The sequence below is a fragment of the Limanda limanda genome, chromosome 11 (genome assembly GCF_963576545.1).
Source record: "Limanda limanda chromosome 11, fLimLim1.1, whole genome shotgun sequence".
NCBI classification, from domain to species: domain Eukaryota; kingdom Metazoa; phylum Chordata; class Actinopteri; order Pleuronectiformes; family Pleuronectidae; genus Limanda; species Limanda limanda.
Window position 1 is genome coordinate 20067040 of NC_083646.1, and position 13746 is coordinate 20080785.

The 13746-nt window shown below is 43.4% G+C and overlaps 3 protein-coding genes across 6 annotated transcripts; 2 read left to right on the plus strand and 1 right to left on the minus strand.

Moving 5' to 3' along the window:
- The first annotated feature begins 813 nt into the window (after window positions 1–813).
- On the plus strand, window positions 814–5598 carry echdc1 (enoyl CoA hydratase domain containing 1). Of its 4 annotated transcripts, XM_061081233.1 has the most exons (8): window positions 814–834; window positions 959–1027; window positions 1865–1936; window positions 2777–2952; window positions 3038–3180; window positions 3919–3971; window positions 4115–4195; window positions 4309–5598. In XM_061081233.1, exons 2-8 carry the CDS (start codon window positions 1011–1013, stop codon window positions 4724–4726), a joined length of 960 nt encoding a protein of 319 aa, XP_060937216.1. In that variant the 5' UTR covers window positions 814–834; window positions 959–1010; the 3' UTR covers window positions 4727–5598. The 4 variants fall into 4 exon arrangements, with proteins under 4 accessions (XP_060937216.1, XP_060937217.1, XP_060937215.1 ...); XM_061081234.1 differs by lacking the exon at window positions 814–834 and having other exon boundaries at window positions 841–1136; XM_061081232.1 differs by lacking the exon at window positions 814–834 and having other exon boundaries at window positions 841–1027.
- A 1718-nt stretch (window positions 5599–7316) lies between these two features.
- LOC133013603 (E3 ubiquitin-protein ligase rnf146-like) lies at window positions 7317–11539 on the minus strand. Its single transcript, XM_061080592.1, has 3 exons — window positions 11383–11539; window positions 10714–10776; window positions 7317–10088 (listed from the first exon to the last, which is right to left on the minus strand). Exon 3 carries the CDS (start codon window positions 10074–10076, stop codon window positions 8922–8924), a length of 1155 nt encoding a protein of 384 aa, XP_060936575.1. The 5' UTR covers window positions 10077–10088; window positions 10714–10776; window positions 11383–11539; the 3' UTR covers window positions 7317–8921.
- A 32-nt stretch (window positions 11540–11571) lies between these two features.
- mdh2 (malate dehydrogenase 2, NAD (mitochondrial)) lies at window positions 11572–13158 on the plus strand. The gene has a single exon (XM_061080593.1). It carries the CDS (start codon window positions 11714–11716, stop codon window positions 12725–12727), a length of 1014 nt encoding a protein of 337 aa, XP_060936576.1. The 5' UTR covers window positions 11572–11713; the 3' UTR covers window positions 12728–13158.
- The last annotated feature ends 588 nt before the right edge of the window (window positions 13159–13746 follow it).

Genomic DNA, 13746 nt, shown 5'->3' on the forward strand with positions numbered 1-13746 from the left:
CCTCAAATATAAGCCAAAGATGTGTTTGATGGTAAATAATAATAATTATTATTATTATTAGCATCATTATTTTACTATTTCTACTTAATTCTTTATTATTATACAAATACATGTGACAAAACAATAAACTGTCAGAAAAAAACAGTACACAAGGTTTACATTTGACAGCTATTAGCGAAATTCATTGTAAATCTAAATCAGGAGTATACAAACAACAACCAAATCCCAGAGCAGACTGAGATGTTTGCAGAGCATTGGACATCACGCGTCTTATCTTTTAAATCCAGCAACCACACTGGTTTTAGGCAAATTATTATTAAAACTAAATCAAATAAAGATCTGCTATTATAAAGTTTTACGTTAAAAAAAAGACACTGCACAATATTTAAAAAATAGTTCAGTTTCCTGTGCCAGTGCTGTGCGGGGGCTTGTGAGTGTTAAATAATTCTCTTGTCAATACTACTGAATAAGGAGATGTGTGTGGAGGCAATTTATCACTAACCTGTGTTTACAGAGCTGTGACACACACAGAGCAGATCCCTCAATTCATTGACCTGAGATGACTGATACAAATGAAAAGCTCTGTATTGTTGAGTAAAGTATGGACACACCAAGCGGCTATACAATAGTTACAATAGTTAAAATACTTAATATAATGATATAATTACTGGACACTTTGGTGAGTGAGGTGAAATGAGAGCACTGCTGTGTGGCGCCCTCTTGAGGAGAAGTTGAAGAACAACATGCTGCCTCGTCTCCAAAGAGCTCTAGTTTCCAGGGGGACGCATTTCCTTGTAACACCACACGTCTCCCGTGATCTCCATGCCCATGAAGGTTAGTTCCGGCAAAAGTTCCGGCGTGTTGTTGATACAATGTTTTGTAATCGTTACTTTAGTGATATGTCATGTTTTATGAATTTTCTTCGTGTTTAATTAAAAGTCTGTTTACGAGATTTCAGCTCCAGAACAACTGGAATTATTCAAACGTTGACGTTTCAAACACCTGGAGACATGATGTGGGATGTGTAGTAAGTAAATATCCGACTGGGCCTGCACTGTGAGGGAGGATCTGTGGTTAGCGAGAGAACTTCCGGTTTACTTCTCTGCCTTCACTTCACTGGGTCAATTGTTCAGGAGGTAAATCACCATGGTAACTCATGCTGCACCTTAATTAGCAGTATAAAATATGTCCCACGATTAGAGACGAACACATGCTCTGTGTGTCCTGCACCAGATGGATTAAAAGCAGAGGTTAAATTTCCCTCCTTGCATGAGTGTGCTTGTGCATGTCTGTGCATGTGTTTGGGACAAATAAATAAATGTATCTTAATCTTAATCTTAATCTTAATATCAGACTGACCTCATCAGACATAAACGACTACTCCTCTGTCATCATGTTCACATCAGCATATGGTAGGGATATAGTGTACTGTAGGTTAATGTGAATGTAACTGTGAAGTAAAATAAACCATTTGTTCAATGTAAATGTAAATTGATATTTTCTCTAATGTGGCAGTCCAAGCTGCTCTCCTCCACTTTATTGATTTACTGTGGCCTCTCTTAACCTTCTCCTTCATTAACATTTAATCTTCTTGTTTATTTGTTCATTGTGAGTTAAAGCCCCAAACACCGACACTGCTGTTTTTAATATCTGTAACTGATATCGTCAGATCCCTTTCCTACTATGAGAATATCTGTCCCCGCTCTCATAAAGGTCATGTGTGGATTCATGTGATTTATAACCTTGCTCCTTGTTGTCAAACTTTGTTTCCACTTGTATGCATATAAACCCACCGCCCTTTTTTAATGAAGTGATATGTCTGAGGTCATTTCTCTCACATGTTTTCCACACGCTCCCCACGCAGCAGCAGGATGACTCTCTGGGCTCTGAGGCAACAACTTCTGAGAGGCAGCAGTAGCTGTGGAGCCTGGGGCAGGTAAACAAGTTAATGAAGTAATAAAAACAGGAACACAAAGTGCACCGAGTTGAAAACTAATGAACAACGTGTTCTTATAGTGCAGTGCTGACCCTTTTAACATGGTGATCAATAGAATGAATTACTAGTTTTATTCTGTTTCATAACAAATTTCTGTTGAAATCAGGATTAAGTCATTGTAATGTGTTCGTGTAAATGACTTTTATCACACCAGCTTCAGGCTCATGTGTTTACTTCAGAGGTAATGGAGTTAATTAAAAGCAGCAACCTCTTGATTATGAGTGTTAGCATCAACTTAAGTTAATGCATATACAATTTTTTTACACCAGAGTTATGCACAGGCCTTGAAGTCAAAGTCTGATCATATAAATAACAACATTACTTTTTTTCTTATTGAACAGCAGCGCCCCCTTCAGCCCCACATCGTTATTATTTCTGTTGGGCTCAGTGTCCAAGCCATTAAGATGTTTTTTGTATTAAGAAAAAAAGAAAATCAGTCAATGTGGTGACCAGGGCTCTGACTGCACCGTCCCCCTCACTCAACTCAACTGAATGTTGGACATTATGATCCCTGGCTTCCTGAACCAGCTGCTGTAACAAATACACCAAACTTCTTGATATGTAATGTTTCCCCGCTTAGTATTCTAGAAAAATGCTGGTTATTTAAAATCGTTTTAAAAGTTCTACAATTCAGCAATACTTTTGAACTTGCTGGGCCTGATTCTGGCAACTATCAGTCACTTACACACTGCTTCTACTAATTTCGAAGCTGATTTTTTAACATGCTTTCCATTAAGAGACACAACATTCATATGACCTATACACGGTTATTCCTTTAAGGTTACTGCAGAGGCAGAGCAGTGGCTGCGTTTACTCCAACATCCACGGCTACGACCAGCTGGAGGTCAGGGAGAAGCTCCAGGCTTTTCCTGGCGGCTCCATCGATCTGCTGCAGCAGGACTCTGGTGTAGCCGTGCTGACCATCCACCACCCGACCCGCATGAACGCCCTGTCTGGTGAGGAGTGTGAGAGTCTGGTTAATTGCAGTGCATCCTTGGTTTGTTGCCTTGCTTACACAGAGCTCTGGCTTCCTCCTCTCAGGCAGTATGATGGTGGAGTTGGAGGAACATGTGAGCCAGCTGGAGAACTGGACAGAAGGGAAAGGCCTCATTGTCCAGGGTGCTGCTGGAACCTTCTGCTCTGGATCGGACCTCAGTGCCGTCAGGGCCATATCTAACCCACAGGTAGGAAAGTGAAAGACACACCTCACAGCTTCTCTCCTCCTACCTGTATGTATGCCACAGTGAGTCTTATCTTAAAAGACAGTATCTTAAATTGATGATGATCACAGTCTATATTACATTGTGTATTGTTATGGTACCTCTGTTTTGATCTCATTTCAGGGTTTGCTAAAATATTTTAAAATGTAATAATCTGAATCTTGGGCCTTAAGATGTCTTAAATACATTAATATATTACATACTAGATCTTAATGACTTTCAGGTAGTTCTTGATTATGTTGAGGTTAATTTACAGCCACTTCTATTGTGCTTAATTTTTTTTTCAAGCTTGAAATGTTGTGGCGGCATGTATAGCCTGTAATGTCTCTGTGTGTTGTAGTTGTTCCTCAATGATACAGATATTAGCACACGAACAAAAGACTACGAATGCCGACTGTCTGAGAGATAGCGTGACGTTTCTCTGGTTTTCTTGAATTATGGCAAAGCATAAGTAATTGTAGGGCTCTGATATTCCTACATATCTATCGTAGTTGACATTGGTCTTAAATTGTTTCATCAATGTCGTCAAAATTTTTAATTTCACTTTTTTATAACCTGCAGAAAGTAACCCTGATATTTATTTTAGATTCTGTTTTTTTCATATTTTATTTCCTACTTCTTAATTTCCCCTTGTGCTCCTACTTTTTGTGCTGCTGTGTTAAATGGAATTTCCCTGTTCTTATGTAATCTTTTATCTCGTAGGATGGGATGAAGATGTGTATGTTCATGCAGAATGCTCTTACAAGGCTGCTCAGGTAAAGGCTCTTGTTTTCTTCTTTTATGTACTGGTCTAATTTATTCATTCATTAATTAACAAAAGCAGCAGCATCCAGTGTGGAGTTTATCCGTTATGTGATCCGCTGCTCAGCCTGGTGACAGAACAGTTTTCTCAGTGCAGGCTGCCTCTGATATCTGTTGCTCTGGTGGAGGGGAGAGCGCTGGGAGGAGGCGCAGAGTTCACCACTGCCTGTGATTTCAGGTAATGATCTCTACACAAGTGCATAAAAAACACTTTTAAATGTGTTTTAATCTTAACTTTCCATCCAAAAATTGTGCAAATGATTCAAATTCATTTATCTTTAATCACTCAAGATTAATGGCATCTGGAAGCGTCATCCAGTTTGTCCATAAACACATGGGACTGGTCCCGGGCTGGGGCGGCGCCACACGACTGGTCCACATCGTTGGAAGCCAGCATGCACTAAAGCTGCTTGGTGGCGCCCTGAAAGTGGACCCAGAACTTGGACTGCAGATCGGACTGGCAGATGGAGTCCTGGAGGACCCCCGGGCCGAGGAGGGGGCAGGGACTCCCCTCCAGCAGGCCGAGAAGTGGCTCAGTAGTTATATAAATGGACCTGCTGCTGTGATTCAGGCTGTGAAGAAAGTGGTGTTGTCGGGCAGAGAGCTCCCTCTGTCCGAGGCTCTTAGGGCTGAGAAGGACGTATTTGGGACAGTGTGGGGGGGCCCGGCAAACCTGCAGGCGCTGGCCAGCAAATCCAAACACAAATGAATTGGGCAAAGTGTTTCCTCTGTATATTTACAGAATATCAGAAGAGCAGATCAAACAGAGACATTTTGAAAGAACTGGACTTGCATCTCTGGAGAGACACTGAATTGACATGACTGATCTGAGTGTGCTATGTGAAGGTAGAAACAGATAATAATGGTTTGTCTTCGTTGGCCAGTGGAAAAAGGAAAATAAACTATTTAAAATTAAATAACATTCATACTGCCTCTGTTGTCGATGGGACTGCTTATTATGACAAATGACAAGTGCAGGAGCTGAGACATGAGTGCATTTGATCAGTGACGCTTCCTGGGCTCCTCAGAAGGTCACATTTCCTGGGTCGTGAAGTCGTTGTTTGGACTTCAGTGTGTTCATGTGTTATAAATGTGGAAAAATAATGGACGCTGTAAACTAAATGTGTTTTATGTACGTATGTAGAGCATTTAAACAACACCCTGACACCTCTTTCCACACAAACACAATATAAAGAGCAAAGAAAAATGATCAGATGTGGCAGGTATATATATCATTTATATATGCATGTTAATCATACAAATATCAGTGTTGGATAAAAAATCTGGTGTTCGGTGCTTGTGAGTGATGGAAGAACAGTTTGCAAATGATAAAAGTAACACATTAGCAGACTTTACTAATTATCGTTCCAACTAAAGATGGGATTTATGTGAAAGTTGTCGGTCAGAAACTGATTTTTCTGATAATTCTGACACCACGTGAACGCACAATTAAAATGTTCCTTTTTTTTATCAAAGTAAGTTAAGATTACTATATTGTCCCAGTGAAAATGTTGACTCGGACGTCAGTATCAAAATTACTAATACATTCGTCCCTCACACATCTACACGGATCAACGATACATATAGTGGTATCTAAAACCACAGAGTGTTTAAAACTGTCTACAATACTGCAGGTTTCATTACATTCTAGGTATGAATAAAATCTTGTTTCTTTGATTCTGCATAGACTGGTGCTATATAAGGACTTATTTTGTTTTGATTTGACCCCTAAATGAACGTATGTCTAACAACTACATGTTGACTCCTTCCATGGCTGTAATCTAATGTACAGCGTTGTGATGGATGAAAAGAAGGACCTACAGTGAAGGACATTCCCCATCCTCTAAATCCTCTCTGTCCCCATCAGTCGAGCTGTCTCACCTCCAGCCCCACTGAGAAATATGATCCTGGCGATGATTAGATCATGCCAGGCTGGGCCGGACTGAAGCAGACGGAGAGCAGCGGCAGCAGATAGATCCTGTAGATACTGATGAAGCATAACAAGCATGAGGCAGCAGCTTCATCCTGCAGGATGAAGAGTAATACTGCTGCACTTATGTCTACTTTATACTTTTATACGTTTTATACGTTGTAGGTTGGAGGATTAATATGATGTCTACACGTTGGCTATCATCTATTCTTTTACAAATGCTTAAACACAGGGCATAAATACAACTTTATTCTTTGTAAGGTGTCGCATTAATGTGTGGGTTGTTTTCCATTACAGCAAATGAGGCCCTGCAGGAGCACTAACATGGACAGACAGAGGTGACACGAACAGGACATCTCCGTAGAAAGCGCCAGGCCTTTACATCCTGTTCCCCCTCCAGAGGTCATGTTTCCTGGCAAGACGTCCAGCTGGAGAGCTAATGGCAGCTGTGGTCTGAATACTAAACCCGTACAAGGTGAGCGAGGGGGAGGCAAGAACTGGCACCAATATGATATAAACACTCGTAAAGTCTCCAACGAACAGAGATGAGGCTGTGAGGGCTTCTTTTCATCGTGTTTTTCTCAGCTCTTAGGGAAAACACAAGGTCTTCTTGTCCATGTGTCATGTGCTTTTATTTGATGTAATTATAGATGATGTACTTAGTGTTGAGGATTTTTTCTACCATCCTCACACAATACTGTACTTTATATGCCACTATATATATGATGTATATTGTATATTATGTTAAATCTGTGCAGGAGAATAGTGCCAGTCTAAATTCCACATACTCCCTTCTCTGTCTAAGCAGTACCAAAGGTCAGGTTATAGATTAAGGGCCAACTAAGAATACATTGTAGTGTCTACGCTCAGGGACTTTCACATCCAGTTCAGATGTACCAGACAGAGACACACCAACTCTAACTGTTTTGCGTATTTCACCATTGGAAGTGACAGCAATTCTAGCCATTCATGGATGTGCTGTTGCAATGGGTTACGCAAATAGAGGGAGATACTGGGAGGCTGTGGGAGACATCTTCAGACTTTGGGGTGACAATTGCTCATGTTACTCTGTCAGTGTTTGTATATTGTTTCACCTTCTGGTCTCCTTGATGCATCAAGTCTACATTAGAATATTCTGATTAAGACATCAATGAGTTCTCCTTTCACCAGCTTCCAGAAAACTTCCCTAACACTTAACTCCCTCATCCAGTGGGAGAACTGAGTTGTTTCTAGTGAATAAAATTGAAAATATTACCTTTGACAGTCCTGCTTATACAGCACCTAAAACAGATATATTCTTAGATAAAACCAAACTGACATGCAGTCCGTCACACAGTAACAGAACAAAAAACACAGAGACCAAGGCACAGACATATCTTTTAAGGATGATGAAATGACACAATTTATTCTTAAATTACAAACCAGGTAACAAAAAACAAGTTGCCAAGCAAAGAACTGTTACACAAACTTTATTTCTCAGGGTGAAAAGTCTAAAAGCTGATGATGTAAGCATGTAAGAAATATAAAAATAACATAACTGGAAATTTCTGCCGGACGGCCAAGAGCCGCAGCATGTTTTTGTTCTCCTAATTGCTTCAGATGTCAAACGGAAAAGAATTTACAACCGTTAACGGAATTTTTTTCAAAAATATTCACTGAAATTGAACTGAACCCAAAAAATATACATTTTCAACATCCTGCTGACCAGTAGTGTTTAAATAACTCTCTCTCCAAACATGCACAAATCACAAAACTTTAGAGACACCAATTGAGAAGACTTTAAGTCAGGGACCATGAGAAGACTAATGAGGTCCAGAGCTTCTTAAAGAAAAACACTGATACTTCACACTGAAATGTCAATTATTTAAAGCTGGGGTAAGTTATAATTAATTTGATATGTACATCTATTATGCACATTCAGTTTAAACAGGGGTCACCATCTCTACAGATTTTAGACTTTCACAAAGCTGCCGATGAATTAACATGAAGGAAGAACCAGGTGCAGCCAGCCATACATTACCTCTGTGAGTTACATTACTATGTTGTAAAAACATGGTGTGTGAAATTGAAGTACCCAAGTAGCTTAAGAGCATCAATAAGCACTGTAGTTCTGTTTCCTTTCTTCACCTTTAACCACCAAACCACAATCTGCTCTGAAATGACAAACTTTGTTAATAGTTGAGAACTTAAGAGGAAACAAACCTCATAATCAGTTCAATCTGAAGTAAGGAGGTTATTTAGGCGGAGGTTGGGAACAATTCATTAAGGATTAACTTCTTTCGGAGACTAGTCAGATGACCTTGAGCTCCAACCAGCCTGCTTCTGCGTGCTATGTTAGCGGAGAGAGTTAAAAGTGTAGATGATTAAGAATGCAGCCGTTCACGACAATGTAAAATGACACAGCTCCATTTCCATGAGTAACATCCCCAATTCATACCGTCTTTCACTGCAGGTCACAGATCAGGGTGGGACTCTCACAGGCCTTGTGGGTGATCGATCATATATTTAAAACACAACATTATCTAGGTTGTTGCATTACTTTCATCTTTATATCTCCACTTGTCTGGGATATAAGATGAACACACCTGATATGCCCACATCCAGATGGTTTAAAGTGAGCAACAGTTGAACAGTTGAACACCGCAGTTCAAAACAACAGGCTGTATTCATCTGCATGTTTACCAAGCTGTAGCTCATGTCTCAGTACAGTGATCAGTGTTTGAAAGTGAAACCCAACATGGCTTCTACTGGCTGGGTAAACATGAGATGAGATTTACAAACAACTCATACAGATTGATTCAGATTATTGTGAGCCAAAATATTTGCCGGCTAAAATTGAGTTGTTTACCTAAAAACATGATCTTGTTTGTTTTTGAAAGAGTACACTTCCTACCCACATCCAATCTGTGACTGAGTGAAGGATGACATAAAGCCAGGAATAAATTAGTGGAATGGAACAGTTACAGTGAAGACTTCACACTTCAGTCACTGTACACTGGCCATCAGGCATTCTGGACCTGCCATTGCTACTGGACGAGAGAGAGGAAGACTCTGCGCCAGGAGGGGCTCTGTCCTCTGGATTCAGTCTTTGCCTCTGTGGCCTCTCCTCCCGGGGCTCTGCACGCTCTCCATCTCCCCCTTCCTCTTCTTCATCCTCCTCTTCCTCATCATCGCTCCAGTCTCCGGAGCCAGACTCGTCCACAGATGTGAGAGGATCAGAGGACCTGGAGGGTGAGGCCTCCTCCTCCTCATCTTCCTCCTCTCCTTCCCCAGGCTCAGACCGCTCTTGAGAGGGTGTGGGCCTGGGACTGATTTGCAGCTGGGAGAGGGCATCCTCCACAGAAGGGCTAGTGCTGGTGCCAGGCTGACCTCCAAGGGAGGTAGGAGGTCTGGCTGGGGCTGGGGGGGCAGTTAAAGCAGAGGAGATACCTGCAACTGGCTGTTGTGCACCTGCTACTGTGGTATCAGCCCCATCAGCAGAGTTTTCTCGACCTGCTGGCCCAAGGGCTCCTGCAACACCGTCAGAGTCAAAACGCAGTCCAGCCACACCCTTTTTGGGGATGTCCAAAACGTCCCTCTTCATCTTCCGCCTACGACCATGCTCATTGCGCCTGTACTGCACCATGTTCTCCAAGTCAGCTACATACAAAAAACCAGCAATAAGCATTTCAGCTGTTTTCTTGCCCTTGGAGAAAGCGTCCTCCAGCTCACGGCTGGTTCGCTCGTCATACTGCCACCACCCGTTACGGCCCTCGTAATACCAGGCGTGATCGCTGGCTGTGCCACTTCGACCTCCCGCCGTCGCTTTCAGCTCCTCGGGAGAGAGCAGTGTAGGCCGCTCCAGGAAGTCATCAGGTACTTCCTGTCTGCAGAGAGCACAGCGCTTGCTCTGCCAGGATGCTCCCTTCACACACAGGAAACAGAAGACGTGATGGCACGGCAGCTGGACCGGGTGGACGCAGCTCTGCAGACAGATGGCACACTCGGGTACAGGCAGGGCTGGGGATGAAGTGCTGGAGCCGGAGCAAGAGGAATCTGCGCTGTTCCCGCTTCCACCTCCACTGCTGCTGCCTTTCTTACTGGATGGAAGCGAGCTCACAGAGTGGTCTACCTCCCCACAGCTAGCCATCCTTAGCAAGTACTGAGGAAAGGGCACAATGTTACATTATGGTTATTGTGGGCATGCTTGAACAATTATTATTCAATTAGCATTATTCATTAAATACTTTTCAAGATTATTATTACTTTGGTGGTGGTTTTGTTGTGCCCTTTAAAGAAGCTCCATCTTAACTCAACACATTATCAAGTTTACATTTCATTGTTATACTTGAACAGGTAAGACCCTAGCTGATAGCAACACATTACACCTCACTCATCAGATCCCAGGATCTTCAATTTTATGCCAGATTCTTATACTTGACTGTGTGAATCATAGTTTACAGTCCCTGAATGAATTGCTTGAGAAAATAAGGCTGCCTGACACTATAGCTTCTTTTAAGTCTCGCCTACGCACATTTTTTTCCCCAGACCATATTCCTGAATTTTTTTTTGCATTTGTTCTTTGTGTAGCACTTTGTGTTTAACCATTTATATCTTGGTTGTGCAGCACTATGTACTTTGTGTTCAAATGAGCTCTATACTAAGGCTATTATCATTATATCTTTATTTTGTAGTTGAAATGAAGGTATTCTTCCGGCTGATGTTATGATCACATGTTATCTGTGTGTAATTTGAGACAAACAAAGATGATGCTTCTTGATACTTACTGAAAGTCGCCTTAGTGCTGATGTATCATCAGGAGAGCTGCTGGTGAACCTTCAAACTCGATACTGTCAAAAGACAAGAGGAAAATACAGTTGTTTACAGAACATCTGTGAAAGCACACCTCAACGTACCCCTTATGTAAACATTAATGACGAACAACCCGTTCATATCATGTGACAGCTAGCACTCTAAGCCCGATGTTAAAACGGATTAGCTCCATGTTAGCAGCCACTGAGACACAAGGTGGTATTCAAGTGTGTGGAACAAAGGGCTGCTCTGTTTACTGACCACAGCGAACTGTAAGTAGGAGCGAACCCACCAGGCCTAATGACCACAGGGCTGCTGATGGGCACAGCTAACGGTGCTGGGGTGAAGTCCACAGCTAACAATGATCACACCACTGGGGACAGCTACTGGTTTGGCTAAGGTCAGCTAGCTGCTTAAAAAAACAAAACAAGGGTGTTTGTCGTTAGCGTTAAAGACACAAGCCCCAGCCACAGAGCACAGAGGGGGGGGGTTCTCCACCACAACAATGAGACCTGTTGTAGCTAACGCTAGCTAGGCTAGGGGGGTAGCGCTCCCTCCAGCAAATAGACGGGGTTCAAATGACGGCGCTGGCGTAGTTTAGCATGGCAGCGAGGGGGGGGGCATGACAGACTGCGGACACGTACCGTGAGAAGTCACCGGGCTGCGCTGGGAACAGAAGCTAATCTCCGAGGCTAACTCCACCACCTCCACTGCTAGCTGGCTTTTGTTTTCCTCAGCGAGAGAAAGGAGCTGCGATAAAAAAAACAAAACGCTGACGACGTGACGTGTGACGCTGCGCGGTGACGCAGGCGTGACGTCAAACTCGTCCGACCTCTCTGTACTACGCATGACAGTTGCTTGGTCTTCCGGTTCGCTCGTCGCTACAGAGGACGTTGGTGTCACACAGGAGAGCGGCTCACAGAACAACTTTCCTTTTCCCTTCGAATTCCGTGAAGCAGCAGCAGAAGAAGCACCATGTTCTCCCGCGCAGTGAGGCCCGCCGCCGGCCTGGCCCGGACCCTCTCCACCTCCTCCCAGAACCACGCCAAGGTGGCGGTGCTCGGAGCCTCCGGCGGGATAGGCCAGCCGCTGTCCCTGCTGCTGAAGAACAGCCCCCTGGTGAGCCAGCTCTCCCTGTTCGACATCGCCCACACACCCGGGGTGGCCGCCGACCTCAGCCACATCGAGACCCGGGCCCAAGTCACCGGCCACATGGGTCCGGACCAGCTGGACGCCGCCCTGCAGGGCTGCGACGTGGTGGTGATCCCCGCCGGCGTGCCCAGGAAACCCGGCATGACCCGCGATGACCTTTTCAACACCAACGCCACCATCGTGGCCACCTTGGCCGACGCGTGCGCCCGCAACTGCCCCGAGGCCATCGTGTGTATCATCGCCAACCCCGTCAACTCCACCATCCCCATTACGTCAGAGATCATGAAGAAGTATGGCGTCTACAACCCCAACAAAGTGTTTGGTGTCACCACCCTTGACATTGTCAGAGCGAACGCCTTCGTGGCGGAGCTTAAAGGCCTTGACCCGGCCCGTGTCAATGTGCCGGTCATTGGAGGTCACGCAGGAGTCACCATCATCCCCCTGATCTCCCAGTGCACACCCAAGGTGGAGTTCCCTGCTGACCAGCTGGCTGCCCTGACCGCCAGGATCCAGGACGCAGGCACAGAGGTGGTGAAGGCCAAGGCTGGAGCTGGATCTGCCACCCTGTCCATGGCATACGCAGGTGCCCGCTTCACCTTCTCCGTCCTGGATGCCATGAATGGAAAGGAAGGTGTTGTGGAGTGCGCCTACGTCCGATCCGAGGAGACCGAGTGCAAGTACTTCTCCACGCCTCTCCTCCTGGGGAAGAACGGCATTGAGAAGAACCTTGGACTGGGCAAGCTGACCGCCTTCGAGGAGAAGCTGGTCGCCGACGCCATGGGCGAGCTGAAGGGTTCCATCAAGAAGGGCGAGGAGTTTGTGGCTAACATGAAGTGAACAGGGGGCATTTAGTTAGTCAAGTTTTGTTGAAAACAAACAGCAGCTGTGATCCATAATTTGTTCTGTCTTAACTTAAAAAGGCATCTGGGTAAATGTCAAGATCTGTCACAGTGTTTCCTCTTTTTGTTTGTGTTTTAGCAGTAGGATCGTCACCTTGGTCCACATCCATTGTATGTCCCTTACCTTTTCAATCATGACTTTGTTTAACAACTGAGGTTTGTGTACATACTGTACTGTGGCTTATCTATATTTGACAAATGTCAATTTCAACAAAGTTCACTATTTTTTCATGTACAGTCTAAAACAGTGGGGATGTCTCTGCTGAATGAACTATAGGAGGAAATACTGTCACCATGCCTGCTGACGTGAGTAGATGTTACTGAGCAAAAAAATTTACTCCAATAAAATGGTTTCGCTTTGAAGAAGAATTTATCCTTTATTTCTTTATTATTTTGTTGCACAAAAATAATTCTGCTTGACTTCATCAGCTGAAACCAAATGTTTCTGACCAAACACTTTATGAAACTGAACAGCTTAATCCAGATTAACGTTATGATCCTTCCTGGCTCGTGTTGAAACTGGTTTGTTAACAAACAAACAAAGCACTGAAATAATTTGCGAGTTCAAATGTACAAAACTTTATTAAAGATATTAAGCATACACTAAAATGTATTATATTTGAAAATATGTCTTGCTGGTAGGTTTCGACACAGCAATAATTAAGGGAGAGATTATATTGTCCTTGCAAAAACAGGTTTGGATTTGATCTGATAATAAGAACAGGTCACTTCGACCTTTTCACAACAGCATTGTTAATTATTCACAATAGTATATGTGCTGATGAACAGATTGTAGGTGTGTGAGTGAAGAAAGGGATTGGCCTTTGGTTCCTGTCAGAGACAAAACTACATCTTAATTTTTAAAAATCTTTTTAAGTTCTTCAGTACTTCAGTGACACAAGTAATATTTCTACGGTATTTAACTTCTTACTCCAAATGAGGCGGTGGTCAGGGTTG